General features: G+C 37.5%; 1 protein-coding gene across 4 annotated transcripts in view; it reads right to left on the reverse strand.

The window, feature by feature from the left end:
• kcnq3 (potassium voltage-gated channel, KQT-like subfamily, member 3) overlaps positions 1-20221 on the reverse strand; it is a 57436-nt gene that overhangs the window by 11819 nt on the left and 25396 nt on the right. For all 4 annotated transcript variants that reach the window (XR_013282228.1, XR_013282227.1, XM_077512033.1 and 1 more), the window contains exons 3-11: positions 12205-12295; positions 11995-12121; positions 7759-7931; positions 6049-6222; positions 5871-5981; positions 5716-5811; positions 4725-4819; positions 4579-4605; positions 352-578 (exon numbers count right to left, since the gene is read on the reverse strand). Coding sequence is in view for 2 of the 4 variants with exons in the window: in XM_077512033.1 (XP_077368159.1) it covers positions 352-578; positions 4579-4605; positions 4725-4819; positions 5716-5811; positions 5871-5981; positions 6049-6222; positions 7759-7931; positions 11995-12121; positions 12205-12295 (1121 nt within the window). In the remaining 2 variants the exon portion in view is untranslated. The remainder of the gene's footprint in view (positions 1-351; positions 579-4578; positions 4606-4724; positions 4820-5715; positions 5812-5870; positions 5982-6048; positions 6223-7758; positions 7932-11994; positions 12122-12204; positions 12296-20221) is intronic.

Consider the following 20221-nt stretch of genomic DNA (forward strand, 5'->3'; position numbering starts at 1 on the left):
ACCAAGAATTAAATAACAAATAAATAATAATTAATACATCATTTAAGTCCATAATCACCCCCCTCATAAAATGATATGAAAAAAATTAAACATGAAATTAAATATATTAGAAATGATTACATTAATAGATCTAAATTAATTAAAAACAACACAATCTTATTTATTTATTTATTTATTTCTAAACACCAAGCAAATTAGCCGATGCTAAACGGTCACGGGGATTACGTGCAATTACCGTTTAAGGTAAACAAACGATGCTTCAGCAAGCTAACGAGTGGCGCTAGCTTCCCGTTAGCTACACATCAACAACTTGCTGTCCAAAAGCGGAAACGCAAGAGGGCGCCGGCGTACCTTCGGAGCTCTGGCGCAGCGTGGCCGCCCGCATGCGGAAGGCGGTGCGGAAGCGCTCGCGGTTGCTGAATCCGGCCGGCTTGGCTTCCTTGGACGGGCTTTCCTCCAGCGCTTCGGCGTTGGCCGCCATCTTCCTGCCGGCCGCCGCCGCCGCCGCCACCGCCACCGCCGCCATCGCCGGCCGCGCGTTCGGGAGCCGCACGCGCTCCAGCAGCGTCATCTTCTGGCTGCCGGGCGCGCCCCCGCGGTCGGCATGGCGACAAACAACCACCGGGTTATTGTCATGATTGTTATTACATTCAAACAGAAACTACATAGTAGGTTTGTAAAAGTAACTCAAACTGTCAATATAGCCATCATGTCATCAATTAGTATTATACATCAATTGAACAATTTCAGGTGATAAATTTCACATTCTCATGTGCTAACTTCCACATTTTAACCTAATAAATTTCACATTTGAATGAGAAAACTTTCCCATTTTTTACTATTTTAACATCTAAATTTCACATTACACAATAATAAATTGCACACCTTAACGTGCGTGCTAAGTTTAATATTTTAATGAAAAAAAATTCTCATTTTGATATGACAAATATATTATTATAACGTGCAAAATTTCACATGACACATTCATAAATTTTAAACCTGAACATGCGTGCTAAGTTTCACATTTTAATGTGGAAAAAAAAAAATCTAATTTTGATGTGATAAATTTAATATTTTAACATGCAAAATTTCACATTACACCATAATAAACTTCACACCTTAACATGTGTGCTAAGTTTCATATTTTAAAGTGAAAAAAAAATCTCATTTTGATGTGCTAGATTTAATATTTTAAGTTTTATATTTTAATGAGAAAAATGTCTCATTTTGATGTAATAAATGTTGGATTTTAACATGCTAAACTTCACATTGCGCCATAATAAATTTTGCACCTGAACATGCGTGCTAAGTTTCATATTTGAATGAGAAAAGTTTCTCATTTTGATGTCATAAATGTAATATTTTAACATGCTAAATTTCACATTACATAATCAGAAATTTCACACCTTAACATGCGTGCTAAGTTTCATATTTTAATGTGAAAAAATTTTCATTTTGATGTCATAAATTTCATATTTTAACGTGCATGCTAAGTTTCACATTTTAATGTGAAAAATTTGTGATTTCTGATGTGATAAATTTAATATTTTAACGTGCTAAATTTCACTTTACACCATAAGAAATTTGACACCTTAACGTGCCTGCTAAGTTTGACATTTTAAGGTGGAAAATTTCCCATTTTGAAGTGATGAATTTAATATTTTAATCATAAATTTCACGCCTCAAAGTTTGCACTAAGTGTCACAGTTTAAATGTGAAAAAAAAATCAAATTTTGATGTGATAAATTTTATATTTTAATATGCTAAATTTCACATTACATAATCATGAATTTCAGACCTCAACTCGCATGATAAGTTTCACATTTTAATATAAAAATTTCCCATTTTGATGTAATACATTTAATATTTTAACATGCGAAACTTCATATTGCACCATAATTAATTTCCCACCTGAACGTGCGTGCTAAGTTTAATATTTTAATGTGAAAAATTTCTCATTTTGATGTGAGAAATTTAATATTTTAACATGCTAAATTTTACATTACATCATTATTAATTTCACACCTTAATGTGCGTATCAAGTTAAATATTTTAATGTGACAAATTTCTCATTTTGATGTGATTAATTTAATATTTTAACTTGCTAAATTTCACATTTCACCATAATAAATTTCACACGTGTGTGCTAAATTTCACATTTGATGTGGAAAATTTACCATTTCGATGTAATAAATTTAACATTTTAACTTGCCGAATTTTACATGACATAATTATAAATTTGACACCATAATGTGCGTGCTACGTTTCATATTTTAATGAAAAAAAATTCTCCTTTTGATGTCATAAATTAAATGTTTTAACGTGCAAAATTTCACAATACACCATAATAAATTTCAGACCTTAACGGGCGTGATCATTTTCACATGATTTTAATCTCAAATATTTTCAGATTTTGACGTGATAAATTCCACGTTTTAACATGCTAAATTTCACATGACAACAAAATAAATGTCAGACCGTAACATTTGAAATTTGACATTTGAATCGGAAAAGTTTCCCATTTGAACATATTTGGTGTGACATCACGACATGATAAATTAAAAACTGGCATTTGGCAAACCAAAACGAAGCTGATGACGTCTGTTCACGTGACATTTTGAAAATCGGAAATCTTTTCTCCACAAAATGGAGGTGTTAAAAAAAATAAAAAATAAAATAAAAAGTCAACCTCTACTTTGTGGAAATCGCTTTGTTTTGTTTATCTCTTTAAAAAAAAAATAATAATAAATAAATTTTTTTTTTTTTTGAGTATTTTTTTCTGTTAGATTTTCCAAATCTGAAATGCGTGCTTGGGCGCCGGTCGGGAAGCGGCGAACAAGCGGACGCGCCGCGGAGGCGGTTCCAAAAAGCATCGTGGGACTTTTTCGGGCGCCACAATGCGGCCTTGGCAGCGGCGGAAGACTTGAAGACGCGTCCTTTGTCGGGCCGCACAAAGCCGAGAGCACTCGGCGGGGAAAAACGACACCGTTGCGACCCATCTCGTGCGCGCCAACAATCGTCCGCCTCTTTGCGGGCTTTCAAAAGCTCCGGGCAGGCCCGCAAACAGCAACGAGATGATGATGACAAGATTGCGCAACAGCCAAACTAACACGATGACGTCGTCGTCGTCGTTTGTGGCTGAAAGGGAGCTGACAAAAGTATTGGGACGCCTGCTTCCAATTGTTTGTTTGGGGCTTCTCACGAGAGTTCTTATCATTCTCTTTCCACTTTTGTCGTTTGGATTCAGTTCATTTTAATTCGTGATAGAACGATATGCTTTTTCAGGGCCGATGTGACGATATCCAAACATCACCGTGATGGAACAGATTCGTTCCGCTTTATTTTTCAGTGATTTATTGCCGACTTTTAGCACCCTCTAGTGGCGAAATGCGCATTTACGTCTGCTTGACTTGAGTTGACGTCAGTTGCAATGACGCTCCTGAAGAAAAAAAAATAAAAAATAAATAAATACCGCTCCTGAAGAGCAACACAACACGCACACACGTTGGCACGTTGGCCCACGTCAGGCTGTAAAGTAACTTTTTGTGTTGATTTCTATAACTTTCCCGCAAGCTATAAAAGAGCCAATAATGTCCGGTTGAATGTTTTTGTCAATTCAAAATGTTGGTAAAAAACGAGTCAGTGAAGATGTTAGCATTCGTGAGCCTTTTATGCTAGCGGATTCGAGTTTGCTAACTAAGCTAACTATGTTAGCGCACCATGGTTGTGTTGTCTACTTTAAATTCAGAACGCATATCTTAACAATATAAAAGTGTGATTATTATTTCTTCATTTTGTGATTGGTGTATATTAGGGGTGTGAATTGCCTCGTACCTGACGATTCGATTCGTATCACGATTCACAGGTCACGATTCGATACCGATTAATCCCGATACGAATTTATAAGTCGATTGTTGCGATTTTTTTTCATTCAAATTTAGAAAATACTAATCAGTAAGCTTGTAGAGTGTAAGATTTATATGAAAATGTATTATTTATTTATCTGAAATTTCAGTCTTATAGAGGTTGTAATCTGTTTCATGTTTGAACAGCATTAAAATAAAATATTAAGGCTTACTGTTCCGTTCATATAACATTCTTCCATGCTCAAGGTGTGAATCCTAAAAAAAAAAAAAAAAAAAAAAAAAAAAAAAAAAAAAAAAAAAAAAATCGATTCTGCCGATTATTGAATCGATTCGAGAATCGCGCGATGTAGTATCGCGATATATCGCCGAATCGATTTTTTTTTTTAACACCCCTAGTGTATGCTAATTTAGTAAGGAAAAAAATGTTGGAATTTTTTACCACTGTACTAATATGCCGTATTGATACAAAAAAAAAATTTTGGGAAAAAAATAGCTCATACTAAAATCTATACGTATATATATAAAAAAAAAAAAAAAAAAATCAAGTTTATTTCATTTCTCAGCATTTTTTAAAAAACTTTTTATATCATTTGTTTTCATGACCTATAATAACCTTAACATGGCCCGACATTGGCTAACGACCGGTCCATTTATTTAATTATTTTTGGTCTAAAAGGACGGTTGTCACACAAAGTGTGACGACGTGTCCTACCTGGCCATGACGTCCAGGTGGTCCTTCCTGCATGGACAACATGGAAACAAAGACAAACATGCTAACTTGTTTAAAAAAATAAAATAAAAAAGCCACACAGGCAGTCAACTGACAACCAAAAAAAGCACACAAAAAAAGCGACTCACCTGAAACACGGGAGCGAGATGATGGTCTCGTAGAACCTCCACGTGGCGATGAGGTCTTCCCTGATTGGATTGGTGGAATAATAGCGCCACGCCGACTGCAGCAGACCACAAGCTCGGAATGGAACCAGAATACGGATATCGGGATATTAAAACTGCCACAATATATCATCATTGTCAGGTCACCATATTAAAAGCAGAACAGATGTTCAAAACAAAAAAAAAAAAAAAAAAAAGTCTGGTTGATTTCCATTTGTGCAGTTCTAGCACCCTCTGGTGGCTACATTTGTTTTTTCTTTTTTTAGTGTAGTTGAATTTTCACAAGGCATGTTCATGCTCAGGTAATAAACACACGATAATCTACGATAAAACTAATCATATAATAATAATAATAATAAAATAAATAAATAATACAACTTTAAAAAATAAAAAATAATTTAGAATAATATATATATATATATGTCAAAATATAAATAATAATAATAATAATAATAATGATAATAATAATAATAATAAACTAAGCTAACGAGTCTTCTACGCCTTAAGACTTGCGTCCATTTCCCCGCCACTCTGATGAGGCGCTCCCCCTAGTGGCCCGCCAAGTCATTGCTCAATAAGTCATGAACAATGGAGCCATTATAGCGGCTGTATAATAAGTACAAATATCGCGATACGATCAGTAATCTATCGGGAGACAAAGTATCACGATTCATCGCGATATTGATTGATTGATATTAGAATTTTTTGGAATAATATTTTTCATTGCTGTAATATGCAAAAACACAATATTGTTTTTTTGTTTGTTTTTTTAGTATGAGCCTTTTTTTTGAATTTCGATTTTTACAATATTGTAGCCTTTTGCATCGCCAACATCTGGTGATAATATCGTCATAATGATGTTTGGATCTCGTTGCAAAGTGGCGTGAAATTGTCCAATCGGATGACGGGTAGGCGGGGCCTCCTCTCACTCTCCTCTCGTTTCGTTTCGTTTCACCTGGATGAGTCCGGCGGCCGGATGTCGTCTCTTCTCAAAGTGTTTCTGCCTGTGCTGCTCCTGGACCTTCAGGGCCAGACCGGAACCCAGAATACCCTGCCGTGGCGAGTGACATCATCAATCCCTGTCCTGGACAGTCCCCGCCGTTTACGTACCGCCGGCAGCGCGAAGAAGGAGACGCCGATCAGCGCGAAGGTTCCGGCCAAAAGTCTCCCCGCCCACGTCTTTGGCGTCTTGTCGCCGTAGCCGATGGTGGTCAGCGTGATCTGCGACAGCGCCGCTTGTGAGATTCGCGTGGCGTGGCGTGGCGTGGCGTCACGTTACGTTACGTACCAGCCCCCACCACAGCGCGTCGGCGTACGTGTCGAAGTCCTGCGCTTTGGGCTGCGCGCTGGCGTCGTCCCGGTCGGACGCGTCCAGCGACACGTCGTCCTTCTCCACCAGGTAGACCAGGAAGGAGGCCAGGATCAGCGACAGGAAGCCGATGTACCAGGCCGTGATCAGCTCCTACGTCACACTAAATCTCAGTCGCAAACAATATGTGAGGATGTTATGAGAATGAGAAAGAGTCATGCGGGCAAGAAAAAAAGATTTCCAGAAGCACGTGTGAGAGCGTTAAGAGGAGTGAGAATGTTTTAGTATCCAAAGTGAGCAGGAAAAAAAAATGTATAAAATGAGTGGCAAATCAGTCGCAAACGTAACCCCGGATTTTCACCGGATGCGGTTGCGGTGCGGTTGCGGTGTGGTTGCGGTGCGGTTGCGGTGCGGTGCGGTGCGTCTTGACTGCGTGCTCCGGACGGGTCAATTTTTTGGTCAATCCACAACGGCTCCGCACAGCTGCGGTCCGGCAGCTCCGTCGCCGCCCACTTCCCAACGTGTCTCGCGGGACCGCGCGCGCGCGATCATGTGGCATTTCACAACGAGAGGTGGACTTCTTTTGATTGAACCTTTTCTTCTTCTTCTGCTATGAGATTCCATGCAGCATCCTTTTTTTGGTTGTCCTTGTAAAGTATATTAATAACGAGAGTCGGGTCAGTGCGGGTCCACTCTTTATTTCTGTCTTCCGCGTCCGGCTGCCGCTCAGTACGGCAAGCGAGACGGGCACAACAAGCAATCGCGAACATCAAACTCACAATACATTACAGTCCTTATAAAAAGGATGTGCCGTGTCATATATTATTTTGTGGTTTTCCACCTCCAATATAAACCTCTCCTCGTCCATGTTCGCTGGTGTCTAAACCGTGAATGAGCACATGTTCCGGCGACGCCCACGTCACGTTTTGCTGAAAAACTTGCGAAATAGGAGCTGGCGAGTATTTTATTCTGAAAGGTAACCGGAAATTTATTTTGAAACTGCCTCGGTCTTCCTGTCCCGCTCGATGTGTTTTGTGCTAGCTTGCCATTTGCCGGAGGCCTACCGCTGCGGCGTCCGGCAAAAATAGAAAATAGGTCTATCCTTCCGCAGTCGACACGCAACGCACCCGCAAGCGGTGTCAACTGCACCATTCGAATGAATGGAATCTAATTGCTTGCGTCGCCGGACCGCACCGCAACCGCACCGCAACCGCATCCGGTGAAAACCCGGGGTAAGAGAATCTTAGCAGTATGAGTGTGGTTCAGTTGCATGTGTGAGAGTTTTTCAGTATAACTTGGGAACAATTCAAAAAGTCGAGCGTGAGAGTGCTTGTGTAGTGTCTTTAGTAGTTAATGTGAGCAGAAAAAAAAATCAATGAGTGAGAGAATTTCAGTCGTCAATATAAGAGTGTCATCGTTGATTTTGTGAGTGGGGAAAAAAAATCAGTAGGAAGTGAGAGTGCTTCTGTAGCATATGTGAGAGCGTTTCAGTAGTGTTGGTGAGCGAGAAAACTGTACGTAGTATGTGAGAGAGTGTAGGTTGTGAGTGATGAAGATTCTGTAGTGTGTGAGTTTCAAGTGTGGGTGGCACCATTTTATTATTGAGCAATAAAAAAAATAAAATAAAAAAAAAGCGAGTTGCCGGCGCGATTGTCCTCCAGTCCCACAGGGGGCGCGGCGGCGTCCTACCTTGCTGTGCGCGTAGATGGCCGAGCCCAGCAGCTTCCAGGTTCCTCCGCGCCGGTCCATGCGCAACATGCGCAGGATCTGCAGGAAGCGCAGACTGCGCAGGGACGTGGCCAGCACGTTGCCTTGGTTACGCACCGCCACCACCGGCACCGACGCCATCAGGACGAAGATGTCTGAGCGCAATCCCATCAGATCGGATCACATCAGATCATATCACATCACAACAAACGTCACATTAGCACGCTTGCGTTCGTTCGCAATCAGTCGCTCATTCCCGACTCCGCATTCGTTACAGTGGCGACTTTTACAGTTGACTCGACGGGTCAAACGATGAATACAATACTCACCAATAAATTGTAGTTTATTGATATGATATGATATATATTAGGGGTGTGAATTGCCTCGTACCTGACGATTCGATTCGTATCACGATTCACAGGTCACGATTCGATTCGATACCGATTAATCCCGATACGAATTTATAAGTCGATTGTTGCGATTTTTTTTCATTCAAATTTAGAAAATACTAATCAGTAAGCTTGTAGAGTGTAAGATTGATATGAAAATGTATGATTTATTGATCTGAAATTTCAGTCTTATAGAGGTTGTAATCTGTTTCATGTTTGAACAGCATTAAAATAAAATATTAAGGCTTAATGTTCCGTTCATATAACATTCTTCCATGCTCAAGGTGTCAATCCTAACCCGAAGTCAGACGTTTTGTTGAATATTTTCCATTAAAAATGGAAGTTGAAAAATCGATTCACACACACAAAAAAAAAGAAAAAAAAAAGGCAATGATGATAAGACGTTGAATCGGTAAGACTACCGAATGAACAATTCTGAGCTCTTTAAAAAAAAATAATAATAATAATTTTTTTTTTTTATCGATTTTTTTTAATCGATTCGAGAATCGCGCGATGTATGGCGATATATCGCCGAACCAATTTTTTTAACACCCCTAATATATATATTAGGGCTGTACAATATTGGAAATGCTCAAAAAGTAACCATAAAATGTCCAAATAAATAAATAAATAAATAAATAAATAAATATATATATATATATATATATATATATATATATATATATATATATATATATATATATATATATATATATATATATATATAAATAAAAATCACAAAAATTACCAGAAAATCTCCATGAAAATGGATAAAAATGTCAGAAAATTGACAGCAACAAAGTAAAAAATAACCATAAAATGTCCAAAAAAAAGGCAGCAGTGAAGTAGAAAATGACCATGTGTCCTTAAAATTGCCAAAAAAATGTCAGATATCTGATAACAAAAAGGCAGAAAAACTGTCAAAAATAGCCCTAAAATGTCCACAAAAAGAAGAGAGGTAGAAAATGACAATACGTCCATAAAAATGCCAAAAAAATGTCAGAAATTTGATAGAAAAAAAAGGTAGGAAAAACAGTAAGGAAAAAAAAAAAAATTCATAAAATGTCCACAAAATTACTATTAAAAAAAAGTCAGAAAATTGATTTAAGAAAAAGCTGAAAAAAACGTTGCTTATAATGTCAAATAAAATAAAATAAATAAAATAAAATGTCAAAAAACAAAAGAATCCCAAAAATTACCAGAAAATGTCCATAAATATTGCCCAAAAATGTCAGAAAACTGATAGCAACAAAGGCAGAAAACCCCCCGTCAAAAATAGCCATAAAATGTCCAAAAAAAGGAAGCAGAGAAGTAGAAAATGTGTCCTAAAAATGTCCAAAAATGTCACAAATTTGATAGCAAAGAAGGCAGAAAAACCGTCAAAAATAGCTATACAATATCTACAAAAGGAAAAGAGGTAAAAAAAAAAAAGACCATACGTCTATAAAAATGCCAAAAATGTCAGAAATTTGAAAACAAAAAAGGCAGAAAAACAGTTAAAAAAAAAAAGCCATAAAATGTCCAAAAAAGAAGAGAGGTAGAAAATTACCATATGTTCATAAAAATACCAAAAATGTCATAAATTAGATAGCAAAAGAGGCAGAAAAACTGTTAAAAATAAAATTGCCATAAAATATAAAAAAAATGATCACAAAAAAAGGCAGAAATGCAGTACAAAAAAAAAAGCCATAAAATGTCTAAAAAAGAAGAGAGGTAGAAAATTACCATATGTTCATAAAAATACCAAAAATGTCATAAATTAGATAGCAAAAGAGGCAGAAAAACTGTTAAAAATAAAATTGCCATAAAATATAAAAAAAATGATCACAAAAAAAGGCAGAAATGCAGTACAAAAAAAAAAGCCATAAAATGTCTAAAAAAGAAGAGAGGTAGAAAATTACCATATGTTCATAAAAATACCAAAAATGTCATAAATTAGATAGCAAAGAGGCAGAAAAACTGTTAAAAATAAAATTGCCATAAAATATAAAAAAAATGATCACAAAAAAAGGCAGAAATGCAGTACAAAAAAAAAGCCATAAAATGTCCAAAAAAGAAGAGAGGTAGAAAATTACCATATGTTCATAAAAATACCAAAAATGTCATAAATTAGATAGCAAAAGAGGCAGAAAAACTGTTAAAAATAAAATTGCCATAAAATATAAAAAAATGATCACAAAAAAAGGCAGAAATGCAGTACAAAAAAAAAAGCCATAAAATGTCTAAAAAAGAAGAGAGGTAGAAAATTACCATATGTTCATAAAAATACCAAAAATGTCATAAATTAGATAGCAAAGAGGCAGAAAAACTGTTAAAAATAAAATTGCCATAAAATATAAAAAAATGATCACAAAAAAAAGGCAGATATGCAGTACAAAAAAAAAGCCATAAAATGTCTAAAAAAGAAGAGAGGTAGAAAATTACCATATGTTCATAAAAATACCAAAAATGTCATAAATTAGATAGCAAAAGAGGCAGAAAAACTGTTAAAAATAAAATTGCCATAAAATATAAAAAAATGATCACAAAAAAAGGCAGAAATGCAGTACAAAAAAAAAGCCATAAAATGTCTAAAAAAGAAGAGAGATAGAAAATTACCATATGTTCATAAAAATACCAAAAATGTCATAAATTAGATAGCAAAGAGGCAGAAAAACTGTTAAAAATAAAATTGACATAAAATATAAAAAAATGATCACAAAAAAAGGCAGAAATGCAGTACAAAAAAAAAGCCATAAAATGTCCAAAAAAGAAGAGAGGTAGAAAATTACCATATGTTCATAAAAATACCAAAAATGTCCTAAATTAGATAGCAAAGAGGCAGAAAAACTGTTAAAAATAAAATTGCCATAAAATATAAAAAAAATGATCACAAAAAAAGGCAGAAATGCAGTACAAAAAAAAAAGCCATAAAATGTCTAAAGAAGAAGAGAGGTAGAAAAAGACCATGTCCATAAAAATGCCAAAAATTTCATAAATTAGATAGCAAAGAAGGCAGAAAAACCGTCAAAAATAGCTATACAATATCTACAAAAGGAAAAGAGGTAAAAAAAAAAAAAAAAAAGACCATACGTCTATAAAAATGCCAAAAATGTCAGAAATTTGAAAACAAAAAAGGCAGAAAAACAGTAAAAAAAAAAAAGCCATAAAATGTCCAAAAAAGAAGACAGGTAGAAAATTACCATATGTTCATAAAAATACCAAAAATGTCATAAATTAGATAGCAAAAGAGGCAGAAAAACTGTTAAAAATAAAATTGCCATAAAATATAAAAAAATGATCACAAAAAAATGCAGTACAAAAAAAAGCCATAAAATGTCTAAAAAAGAAGAGAGGTAGAAAAAGACCATGTCCATAAAAATGCCAAAAAAATGACAGATAGGCAGAAAACTTTACAAATGTATGAAAAATGAAGTATGAAAAACAACAACACAATGGAAAATCCCAAAACGGAAAAGGAAAGGGAGAACAAAACAAAAGTGAACGTATTGGATGCTGCTGTCATATTTTTGTGTTGTGGTTCACAGCTGTAACGAGACGAAGTGCAATTTGTGGAGAAATTGCGTGGGAATGCTGAAAGCTGAATGCTGAAGATTTTGAATGCGTGTGGAATGCTAACGAAGTCAATTGAGAGATAAATGATGACTGCTGAAGCAATTCCCGCAATTCCACAATGCCGTTTTCGGCAGATTTTTGCTTATGGATTTGGCCTCAAATGTCTCTTTTGACACGACAGGTCTGCTTGACCACCGAGATGGTCGAATGGATCAAATCGACGTCCCCGTTTCGGACGTAGGGAATGAGCACGTGTGTGTCGGGTCGTCCTTACCCAGCATGCAAAGCGGCTTGCGGGCGAACTTGAGCCTTCCTCTCCATCCTTTGTAACGACAGCAACATCCCGCGGCCCAAACGCGCAACGCAAACTCGGCGCCGAAGATGAAAATGGCAAACGTCTCCTGGGAAGCGGCCAAAAAAAATAACAAAGAAAAAATACGCGTCACGTCATCGCGCGTGTGCGCAAATGTGTGTGAAAGCTCACCAGAACCACCAGCCAATGAGCCGACGTCTTCTCGTGCTCCTTGAAGGTTGTCAACACGGCCAGAATCAAACAGCCGAGGACGATCAGAAAGCTACAAACGCACACAGGTGACCTCATTTCAGAAATTCAGTCATTCATAAATAAATAAGAGTGATCAGAATTGCGGAGTCCAGCTGACGAAAGATGTGTAGGACGAACGTTTGAGCACTAGAGGGCGGCACGCACCCACTTCAGAGTTGGCAGAAAACTCCGCAGCAAGATCAGCAACTTTTTTTTTTTTTTTGCTGACTCGGCAGACCAAATAACGCTGACATTTTGGAGGAGGAAAAAAAAAAAATGCAACACAAGCTACTCAATCAATGTGGGAATGAACAATCCGGATTTTGTTGCATGTTTTGTCAATGTCGAAAACAAGATAAAAACAAAAAATATACACACAAAGACAAAAAGTTTTGCCAGCTGTTCAGAGGAGGCCAACGAGCGCAAAATGGTTACACCAAATCAAAATGGCTGACTTTTTTTTTTTTATTATTTACAATTAATATTAATATAAACACAATTCATTGATTATCAAAATATGTTATTTAGTTTCATAATCAATTAGTTGTTGAATAATATATGACACATTCACAGTCACCTAAAAAAATTAAAATAAATAAATAAAAATCAGCACACAGGTAAAACAGTGGCAACAAAAGTGAGTACACCCTCGGGCTGTGCAATTAATCGAAATTCAACTACAATTTGAAGTATTATACAATTTTTTAGTTGTTTGCAATTATATATTTGCACCTTTTTGAATTTCTAAAATAACTAATTTAATACATTTTGTTTCATCCAAAAGGAACTTGTATAATTATAGTGTTTCAAATAATTTTATTTGTCATACTATTTTTTTTTTGTTTTGTTTTTACATTTAAACATTTTCTTGTTTCGTACCAAAAAAATAAATAAAAAAATAAAAAATTATCCTACTGCTGCACTCCAACTTCAAGTTTTTGCCAAGATCAATAAATAGATATTGTTATAAATATACATTATTATAAATTGTGTTTGGTCCGAAAAGAAACTGACATAATTATAGTGTTTCTGGTTTTTAATTGGTCTTAATAGTTTTAAATGTGTAAACAATAAAAAAAATGCACAAGCTGCACTCCAACTTCAAGTTTTTGCCAACATAAATAAATAAAATAAATAAATAAATAAATAAATAAATAAATAAATACATTTTTTTTTGTCCAACAGGAACTTGCATAATTATAGTGTTTCTGTTTTTTAATTGGTCTTAATATTTTTAAATGTGTAAACAATAAAAAAAGCACAAGCTGCACTCCAACTTCAAGTTTTTGCCAACATAAATAAATAAATAAATAAAATTGTCCAACAGGAACTTGCATAATTATAGTGTTTCTATTTTTTAATTGGTCTTAACATTTTTATTAAATACGTAAACATTTTCTTGTTTTGTACTAGAATTGTTTGAATAATTGTGATTTCAATTATTGCCAAAGTAGTCGTGATTATTATTTTTTCCATAATTGGAGCAGGCCTCGTACACTTCTTTGAAAATGTCCCAATTGTTCCCAATTAGCAAATTTTCCTTCCCTCTCGTTAATGTGCCATCGTGTCATCATGTGTAAATGTTGGAGCAGCTTTTTTTTTTTTTTTTTTTTTTTTTTTTTGGTGTCACTCGAAGGTCGTCTCACTTCTGCTGCTTCAGCTGCGAGTCTCTCGTCTGTTCTCAAGGTCGCTCGGCTCATCAAGGAAAATAAAAGAAAGTTCTTGGCGCTCCCGACATGAATCGGCTCCCATCCTGCGGAGCCCGCGGGAGGCTTCGGCCCCTCCCCCCTCAAGGGGATTCCTAACGAGCAATTCACGGACGAGATCCAATAAGCAGATTGCAGACGCAGCAGGTCGGATGTGCATCCTTTGTGTGGGAAAGCACTTCACAAACTTTTCCTCCAATCGGAAACTTGATCAAAGCATCGACATCAGGCGTGTCCAAACTTTTTCCATTTGAGGGCCACATGCAGAAAATCGGAAGGACGCAAGGGCCACAACATGTTATGAAGGGAAATTGCGTTTAGTCCTAAAAATTGGACAAATAATTGATTGGTGCTTTTGCATATTTAGAAAAATGCTACAGTATATAAACCAATTTATTTGTAAGGTGGCAGTCGGGTTATTATATGTAGTTTTGGAATTTTTCATTTGAGTTTTTATTTTGTTTTGAGTTTTCTTTTGTTTTTAATGTAGTTAGTTTTAATTATTTTTCAGGGTAGTTTTTTGTTAGTTTTAGTTCTTTAATAAATGCTTACTTTTAGTTTAGTTAGTTTCAGTATTAGTTTTATTTTTATTTTTTTTTAAATGTGTATTATTCTTGCACAACATTTGTAGATAGCAATGCCTGTTTTTAAAGCGCTTTATAAACTAGACTAAGTGCAATTTCAGGAGAAATTGCACGGGAATGCTGAATGCTAATAGGTGAGATTGAATGCATGCGGAATGCTTATGAAGTAAACTGAGAGAGAAATTATGAAATTATAACCTCCTGGTTAGTTGACAATGCGCTTTTTAACAACTGTGCCATCGAGCAGTATCAGACATCTGGTCATGATGAGAAGTTATATGTATGGAATGCTGAAGCATTCCCACAATTAGCATTAGCATTAGCATAACCCTATCAGACACCTGGTAATGATGAGAAGTTAGATGATGATATATATGCACAGAAGTGGGCCTGGAAAGTAGGGATAGACCGATTATCGGCTGGGCCGATTATCGGCGCCGATATTTAGCATTTTGAGAAATATCGGCATCGGCCATTTTGATGAATCATATGGCCGATAATAGATCCATTTTTTTTTTTAAGTGTTAACTTCAGGAAACTAATTTGAATGTAAATGTTTAAAAAAAGTTTTTATTTTCATTTTTGTCGACCCTGGGAACTCTCTGCACCTTCTGTTTTTGGTTGAAATTAAAACTGAGATAAGTAAAAATTTAATACTTTGGATATTTTTAAATTTTGGAAGACTTTTATTTCGTGTAGAAAAAAAAACCCTTAAAAATATTTTACTAACCCTAAAAGTTGCTCAATAAACATATGCTTTAAAAAAAAAAAAAAAAGATAAGAGCTGGAGTTTGTATTTTTTCCAAATTTTGATGTCCCTTTTTAGTGAAAATGAATATCGGCTCCAAATATCGGTTATCGGCATCCTTCACTACTAATAATTGGTATCGGTATCGGGCCCGAAAAAACCTTATCGGTCTATCTCTACGTGGAAAGTGATTCTTAGAAAAAGTTCAATGTCTGTCCCATTGAAAATGAATCGGGAAAAGTTGATATTAAATGTGAAATTGTGCAAATATTGTTAAGTAATGTGGAATCAGACGATATATAGCAGGGGTGTCAAACTCATATTAGCTCAGGGGCCGCATGGAGGAAAATATATTACTAAGTGGGCCAAATCGGTAAAATAATGGTATATAACTTAAAAACAATTGCCGTCATTTATACGCAGATTTTTGATATTTTTGGGCCAGCCCTAAATTACGGAGCTCAACTGAATGCAAATGAAACGCGGCAACACTTTGCCTGTATGAGTTCCGGACGTGTTAAATCTACCTGTTTTGTATATAGTTCCCAGAATACACTGTGTGGCACAGTTAATGAAGTTATAAGGACGTGAATCCCTGTCATATGTATTTGTGTTACCAGTAATTGAATTTGTGTCGTATTAAAACGTTTATGTTGGTCTATTTTACCATAACTTTAAGTTGCGTGTAAAATAATGACTTCCACGGAGATTCCGTGTACAAGTTACATTACTCATCTGAGGACTGCTTGTGAAATTACAAATTTATATATTTGATTGTGGCTGGCTGATTAATTGGTCCGACATTACAATTTTTGTTATTTATTTTTATTTTTTATTATAATTTTTTTTTTTTTACTCTACGTCTTTACGGCTCTCGGGCCGGATTAAACCCCTTTGCGGGCCTGATCCGGCCCGCGGGCCGTATGTTTGACACCCCTGATATATAGCCTGGGAGGTGTGATTTTTTTTTTTAAGCTCGTTGAAATTTGAACAATGTAAATTGGAAGTATTATGTGGCAAAAAAAAAAATGTGGAGAATAAAAATCACAATATGTGGGAATGCTTCAGCATTCCCACAATAATGTCGAGTTCGCTATCTGTCCGCGAGCTACTCAAACGAGCATGAGAGAAGCCTGTCCTTAAACTCTTCTTAGTCTGGAACCTTCTTTCCTATCGACCAGAATTTCCTCAGAATTTCCTTCGCCCGACAGCAACTTCTTCTTATCTGACACATCTGCTCGCCGCCTCCGCTTCTTTCGTCTTCTTCTGCTGACAGGTGGAAAGTTGCGAGATTAAAGCAAGCGGCGGAATTCTGACGGGAGCGCTTTTCCGCTTTTTCCCGTCCGACTGATGTCAAACAAACGAGCGTGATTAGCGGCGCTAATTGGATCCATTAGTGCACGTTAGGGAGCCGGCAGTTAATCGGGCCTCGGCGGCGGATAATGACTTTCCTCGCCAGGTTGGCGGCGGCGCCGGCGGCGGGATCGATCCAGGAAAACGTTTGTTGATTTTTGGTCTCACGTCCACTTTGACGTGGGACGTTTCATGTCAACGACAGGATCGGCCACGAATCTGTTGGTGTTAATTCCAATCATAATATGATACTTAGAGCTGCTTAACTCATTGACTGGCAGCCATTTTGACTGAAGCAACCTTCGCTCCCGTCTGTTTTCCTGGATTTGGACTCATTTTGCAAGGTCCACAGAATATTGTGCTCCATTGCTACAAAGACACGGAACCTACCAAAAGAAAGATTAGAGTCTCTTCTTTCATCGGGGGGAAAAATGTATTTATTTCTATCAGTTTCAGTTTTGCAGCAATTAGCATTAGAATCATCAATATTCACATTCCTGGTGAAAACACTGGTAAAAAGAGAGCTTGTTGCAACAGACACTTCACGGTAGGGGTGTTAAAAAAAAAAACGATTCGGCGATATATCGCGATACTACATCGCGCGATTCTCGAAACGATTCAATAAAAAAAAATCGTTTTTTTTTTTTTTTTTTTTTTAAAGAGCTCAGAATTGTTCATTCGGTATTCGGATTCAACGGATTCAACGTCTTATCATCATTGCCTTTTTTTTTTTTTTTTTTTTTTTAATGTGTGAATCGATTTTTCAACTTCCATTTTTAATGGAAAAATATTCAACAAAACGTCTGACTTCGGGTTCGGATTGACACCTTGAGCATGGAAGAATGTTATATGAACGGAACATTAAGCCTTAATATTTTATTTTAATGCTGTTCAAACATGAAACAGATTACAACCTCTATAAGACTGAAATTTCAGATCAATAAATAATACATTTTCATATCAATCTTACACTACAAGCTTACTGATTAGTATTTTCTAAATTTGAATGAAAAAAAATCGCAACAATCGACTTATAAATTCGTATCGGGATTAATCGGTATCGAATCGAATCGTGGCCTGTGAATCGTGATACGAATCGAATCGTCAGGTACTCGGCAATTCACACCCCTACTTAACGGGGTCGTGAACTCTGGCGCACGGTCAAGAACTCGACCCAAACATGACCTCCTGCATGACTCGAGTCATGACAGAAACTAAACTTGCTGTAACGCCTTCATGTGTGATAAAAATCAATGAAAATGTTATTTTTGTGAACATCGGACTTTATTTGAAGCTTCCCGTCAATGAATGTTGTGATTGCGGACGATGACGAAGCGCTCCGATTCCCGCCGCTGACTCAGCACATTTGCCGGCTGATGCCGCGGGAGAAAAGCGACGGCCCGCCGCGCGTAACCTCATCTTCGGGAAGGCCGGACTTTAATTACATTTCATTTCCTGCTCGCTTAATTAACGTTTAGTCAGCGGGAGGAAAACGGAGCGCCGAGAGAATGACGAGAGATTAGCGGGTGAACGCGCGCCAACGCCACGTCGGTGACGGAGGTCGTCCGTCTGTCATCGATCACAGTTCGCCGCTTTCAATTTTTCCTCCAGCCGCTCGTCCGCCGTCCAAAGACGTATTTATACGTTTATTTTGTTTTATGCTAGAGCATACAGAAGGCTTTGATGCAGCCTCTCAACTGCAAAGAACGGTTGCAGAAATGGTAGTTATGACACAAACGGCCAGCAGGTGGCAGCAGAGCAACGGAGATCCATGTAGAAAAAAAGCTCAATTACTTTGAATTTTAAATCGATTTGTGAAAACTGATGAAACTTGGCTCTCTTCTAATGCTAAATGCTGCAAAACGGAAACAGATAGAAACATACTTTTTTTTTTCCTGATGAAAGAAGAGACTTTAATCTTTCTTTTGGTAGGTTCCATAGCAATAGAACACAAAATTCTGTGGGCCTTGCAAAATCAGTCCAAATCCAGTAAAAGCGAACGGGATTGCGAAATGTGAAAATGGCGGCGAGTGTTAATGAGTTAAGCAGCAAAATCCAGCAGTTTTTGTGTCAAGATGAGAAGGCGGCCATTTTGCCACTTACTGTCGAGTGGAAAATGACACCGCAGTTGTTCAGGTGACAAACCAATCGCATACTGTCAAAAAAACAGAATGTTACTTTTTTTTTCTTTATTTTAAAATTGTACAAAAATAAACCGCTTTTACACGTCAGATCGGCGAGGGCAAGCCGGAAGCCCGACTTGACTTGACCGCGGGAGTCAGTCAGCGGTGATTCCGGCGCGAGGTCAAGGGGGCGGTCCCTGACGAAGCTCACTTCCTGTTCCATCGTCACGACTCGGTCTCACCTGACGGGAACGCTCATTACGGAAAGAAACACTTTGTGCCGGGAAAGAGCCGAGCTGACGCACGCGGACATAGAAAAAAAAAAAAAAAAGAAGATGCGGCGACTCTTGTGGGAAATGACGAGCGTTATTAAAAAACGAGGAGACTCACGACAGTCGCTTGACGCTGCAGCGGTTGCATCCGCCTGACTTTTTTTCGTGCAGGTTGCTCGGCTACGTGAACGTGAGGCTGAATTGTTGTTGATCGGCGAGCTTAGCCAGGTTGTAATTTTGCCCATCAAGCAAACAGATGAATGGACGGCGATTCCACCGCGTTCTCTCCCGGGTCCCATTTTCCCGCCACGGCGAAATACGTTTGCTGACACGCATCCCGTTTCCACGGCAACAGCCGCGCTGCTCTCCACTCTCCCGGGAAGATCCCCGGTCGCCATGGCGACAACCCCCCCCCCCCCGCTTCCCTCTCCAGTCAGGGATCACCGAGTCGTGCCTCCGTCGGAGCTCGTTTCCACGGCGACGCGCCATTGGACGCCCGCGCTGATGGAGTGTCAACAAACAAACATGTCTGCCACCAAAATGCCGCTGCCTCGTCTGGGCCGGTGCCGTAAGACGATTCCATGCACGAGCAGAGAGGAACCGTTTGAAATATTACGGGCTCGTCATCAATATATTCAACATTTGGAAGTTCCCACAATTCATCAAACCGCATTTAATTCTACAGCATTTCAGTTCTGATTCATTTTTTCAGCCTGCACATCCAAAATGGCATCATCATCATCATCATCATCATCATCATCATATTTTAGTAATTAAGTCGGGCCCGACCAATTACATCAAACGTTACAAAAAGTACATCACAGCAACAATGAAATGCTCGTCTACTACACATATTTCTTCTTTGGTGCTGTGTTAGGGCCCGACCGATTAATTGGAATTCCGATCGTCCGATTATTGGCCTTCAAACATCGGCCAAAACAATCGGCCAATTGGGCCAAATGGTTTGATTATTTTCCACTTAAGACAGACATCATTGAAGAAAAACGAAGTTTCCGGATGCTGTGAAAGTCCCCTGAATGCACCATTTTGCTTGCGTAGCATTAGCAACTAGCATGTGTGTCGCGTATGTTATTCTGTTGTCCCTAATGAGCGTCCTTTAAGCTGTTTAACTCATTCACTCCCAGCCATTTTCATGTTCTATTGCTATAAA

The sequence above is a fragment of the Festucalex cinctus genome, chromosome 1 (assembly GCF_051991245.1).
Source record: "Festucalex cinctus isolate MCC-2025b chromosome 1, RoL_Fcin_1.0, whole genome shotgun sequence".
NCBI classification, from domain to species: domain Eukaryota; kingdom Metazoa; phylum Chordata; class Actinopteri; order Syngnathiformes; family Syngnathidae; genus Festucalex; species Festucalex cinctus.